The 4188-nt window shown below is 36.0% G+C and overlaps 1 protein-coding gene across 1 annotated transcript in view; it reads left to right on the top strand.

The window, feature by feature from the left end:
* Nucleotides 1-230: 230 nt before the first annotated feature.
* The window catches only part of otud4 (OTU deubiquitinase 4), a 16559-nt gene continuing 12601 nt past the window's right edge, over nt 231-4188 (top strand). Inside the window, exons 1-5 of the mRNA XM_074624315.1 lie at nt 231-784; nt 1796-1879; nt 3286-3336; nt 3417-3463; nt 3703-3775. Coding sequence (XP_074480416.1) covers nt 644-784; nt 1796-1879; nt 3286-3336; nt 3417-3463; nt 3703-3775 — 396 coding nt within the window. The 5' untranslated portion in view covers nt 231-643. The remainder of the gene's footprint in view (nt 785-1795; nt 1880-3285; nt 3337-3416; nt 3464-3702; nt 3776-4188) is intronic.

Raw genomic sequence — 4188 nt, 5'->3', positions numbered from 1 at the left:
TCTGGTTGAATTTATGCTTCAATTTATGTTGATGGCCTTAGTTTATAATTACATCATATTCATATGAAAATAACAAAGCTGCATTTTTTGTTTGATCTAATTACTGTAGGAGACCAATTCTTTCAATTAAGATTTATATACATATACACACATTTATTTTATTAAGACTTTTACTTTGTTGAAAAACCGGAAACGCTATGACGCGGTCCTGCTAACTTAACGCCGTAGAAGAAGAAGGGGCGTGTGGTGGTGCTAGCTGTTAGCTGAAGTTGACTCCACTACTTTCACTTTCTGTCGGTCAGACTCAGGGAGGAGCAGGGCTTCACGGAAAAAGAAACTTAGACGCTGTCATTTTCCTGAAGTCGTAGATGTAGATATTTAACACTCTTCGGCGCCGATATTGACAACTTTTATTAAAACATTTAACCGTTTAAAAACGTTAAAAACGGCGTTAGTTTCACCAGCTAGCTTTAGCATCCGCTGCCACGGCCTATAGAAGGAAGCTAGGTCTATGGTCTACAGCGCATGCGCAGTGTAACTCGATTTCAGCCCAGATTCTACTGCACATGCGTACTACCTCTCCGCAGCTATGACGCGCGTCGCAACCCTCCTTCAATAGGCCGCGCCTCCGCTGCCAGCAGCAATGGAGGGCGACGGCAGCATGCATAGCTCCGAGGAGAGAGGAGCAGAGAGATCGATGGATGAATACCTCAAATCAATAGGTCTGCATCGGAAGAAGATCGCCAAGGACGGCTCGTGTTTGTTCCGGGCTGTCGCCGAGCAGGTAGGAAGATACACCTGGTAGAAAAAGGCGATGCAACTTAGTAGAAACAGCTAAACTAGCATGCAGAGCTCAGGTGGAACAGCTGGGCTTGGTCTGTTTGTTGTGCTTCGTGCAGGTTTATGCAGGCTGCAACTGAGTGTTAATGTGAGCCGAATAAGAGTTAGCATCAGTAGCGAGGTTGTCAGCACAGTTTAAAGGCTAATTGTAAACATTTATAAACTTTACACTTTAATACACTTAAAATTATAAGTTTTCTCAATGGAGTTCTGAATGTGATGCAGATAAAGTAGCACAGTTCAACATATTATTAAATATTTATTTATTTTTAAATATTTTCATTATATGTTTTTGTTTTCCCCTTCCACAGCAGCTCACTGCATATTTAGGCTGGCTTTTTTTTAAATTTGTATTAGTATTTTTATTATTATTATTATTATTATGATTATTTTATACAATATATCGAGTTGGTATTTTGTGTGATATCTGTGGAGACCTTAGGGAAAGAGGTCAGGTTAACCTGCAAAAATACCACAGAATAATAATAATAATAATAAAATTTAAATAAAAAAACAATATATTTAGATAGTTTAATACAGTAGTTACACTAAGTAGATGTTCAGATTTTTCATTACAAAAAATTCAGGAAATCAGAAAGTAAATAAATATATAACAAATAAATAAATAATATTATATAAATTTATATTATAATTTTATTCTATTTATTTATAATTAACAAATTACCAAATGATATGAGTATTTCCACATAAGTTCTCTTCTTTTGCACCATTTTTAAAAAAAATATTATTTATTTATTTAACAGTAAACATTTATAAACTTTACACTTTAATACGCTTAAAATTATATATTTTCTCAATGGAGTTCTGAATGTGATGCAGATAAAAAGGTTCAGACAACGAGTACAAGTTTTTAAAAACTCCGTAATCATCCTGGCAGTTATATATTTTCATATTTTATTGTTTGCATATTAACAGTGTGATGTTCCCCGTCTAGGTGCTGCATTGCCAAAGCCTTCATACTCAAGTTCGGGCCAAGTGTGTGGAGTTCCTGAAGGAGAACAGAGAGAGCTATGAGGCGGTAAGTTCACTGTCTGACTGACACCACAAAACACAATCAAAACCTCCTCCAGCTGTCATTAAAGTCTTTGGATTGGAGAGGGTTGTTTTGTCCCTCCAGTGTTTTGGCGGGTTCCATCTTCCATACCCCCAAGTTCCTTTGAATATGGATATAGTGTATAGAAATAATAATAAGCTGAATATCTTTGGGTTTTTGACTGTTGGACAAACAAGCCAGACAATTAAAGATGCCACTTTGGTAAAGAAAAAAATAGTAAGTTACAGCTCTAAAGGTATTTCATGTTTTTTTTAACTAAACATATATACTGTGATTTTTTTTTAAAGATATTTAAAAAATGTTTTGGTTGGTAATTATTGTGTAAGTATCAGAAGTAAAAGTACTTAATTCAGACCTTGTGGGTGAGTTTATTTAGTATACAACCACAAAACCATGACATTTGGCATTTTTGCCTGATAAAATGTATTTAAATTTTAATATTAGATTTAATATTTATTTATTTTTTTAATCATATTTGTGTTTTTCCTCTTCCACAGCCGCTAACTGCATATTTAGGCTGGTATGATTTTTTTTTTTTTTTTACAATATTTTGGGTACAGTATTTTGTGTGATATCTGTGGAGAGCTTAGAGAAAGATTTAACCAACAAATCAAAAGGCCTCTTAGTGACAGCAGCAGTATATTTAAGCTTCCCTCTGTGAGTCAGCAGTGACACAAGCAACAAAAAGTGAGATTCAAATGTTGCTGTGAGCTGTGATTGATCGTTGATCAGAGATAAATGTAAAAGTCCTAAATGCTGCCGTCACTGTGGGGTGAGACGGCAGGTTTCTTCTGTGTTTCTCGGTTTCATAACTGAGGTTCAGAGTGAACTGAAAGTAAAAGCTGTTGCTGTTTTTATGACGGTGATATTTTATGACCGCCTCGCTCTACAAGACAGCTTTCCTACATCTCCCAGAATGCCGTTCGTCTCTGCATATTACAAAGCAGGGTGTTGCCTTCAGTCAGATCTCAGAGTTCAGTTGGATAAATGTGACTCACAGGCCGACTGGTTTTAAGACATGAGGTGTGTTTGTGAGTCATGTCACTGCATTGCATTCTGGTCTCTTTGCTTCTTCTCCAATACATTTAATCTCTCCTTGTTTGACTGTTAAATATCTTTCTTTCACTTTGACGCCAAAAACGGAAGTTTACTAATTGAATAATCGATGCAGCTCTACTGTTAACACACATGATCAGTTTATTAAAAAGTAATACGTTGTAATAAATAAAAAGCATGAATTCTTTCTGTGTTTTTACTGAACTGCGTCTCTGAAGATGTAAAGTGGCGTTACGTGTGCCGAACGTCACATGACGACTTGTTAAGGACAAAGCTGGGCTTTAAAATAATAACTTGTGTTTCCTGTGTTGCAGTTTATTGAAGGTGACTTTGAGGAATACCTGTTCAAGCTTCAGGACCCGCAGGTAACACAATTAGTGATTTGGTGAAGACGGATCATTGTTGTCGATGCAGCGACGTTTAAATGTCGCTCTCTGTTTTTCAGCAATGGGTGGGAGAGGTGGAGATCAACGCGCTGGCCGTCATGTACAAGTAAGACTCGTCTAAAATATGCTTTAAAGAAATGGTGCTTTTCTTCTGTGGTTTGACGTGTTTCACATGAAACAGGATGTCGAGGCGTCGCTGAACATCAGATGTTCACACAATAAAGTTTGACCCTGTTCTTGGAAATAATTGTGATTTTTTTCAATCATAAATGTGAAGAATGTGTTTCTTCACTCCGTCATGTTTCAAGCTGAGTTTAAAGTATTTCTCTCTCTGTCTTTGTGTAGGAGAGATTTTCTGATCTTCCAGGAAGCCGGCAAACCGGCCGTCAACATCACCGACAACAACTTCAAGGACAAGGTGAGGCTTTAACCTTTTCTCTCTTTCTGTTCAGCTGCATGTTGTTTTTATTTTTATATTTCCACTCAAACTTTTTTTAAAGATGCTGCAAATGTCCGGCTGAGTTTTGGTAGAAACATCTATAAATAATGGCGTTAACTAGTTACCAGTTTATTAGGTACACCTTACCCAATCAAAAATAATACACCTGCAATTAAGGCTGCAAATAACAATTATTTTCATTATCTTTTGGTCTATAAAATAAAAATAAAGTTGAGTTTAATTGCTCTTGTATAGTTTCTAATTTGATTTCTATTCTTATTTTATAGACCTAATTATTTATTTCTCTGTATTGATCTGTACTTATTTCTGTTCTTGTCTTGGTGCCACGTCTGAATCTTCACTCTGACGATTAATTAATATTTGTCTTTTTT

The sequence above is a fragment of the Sebastes fasciatus genome, chromosome 22 (genome assembly GCF_043250625.1).
Source record: "Sebastes fasciatus isolate fSebFas1 chromosome 22, fSebFas1.pri, whole genome shotgun sequence".
NCBI lineage: Eukaryota > Metazoa > Chordata > Actinopteri > Perciformes > Sebastidae > Sebastes > Sebastes fasciatus.
This window is presented reverse-complemented; position numbering and strand designations above follow the sequence as displayed.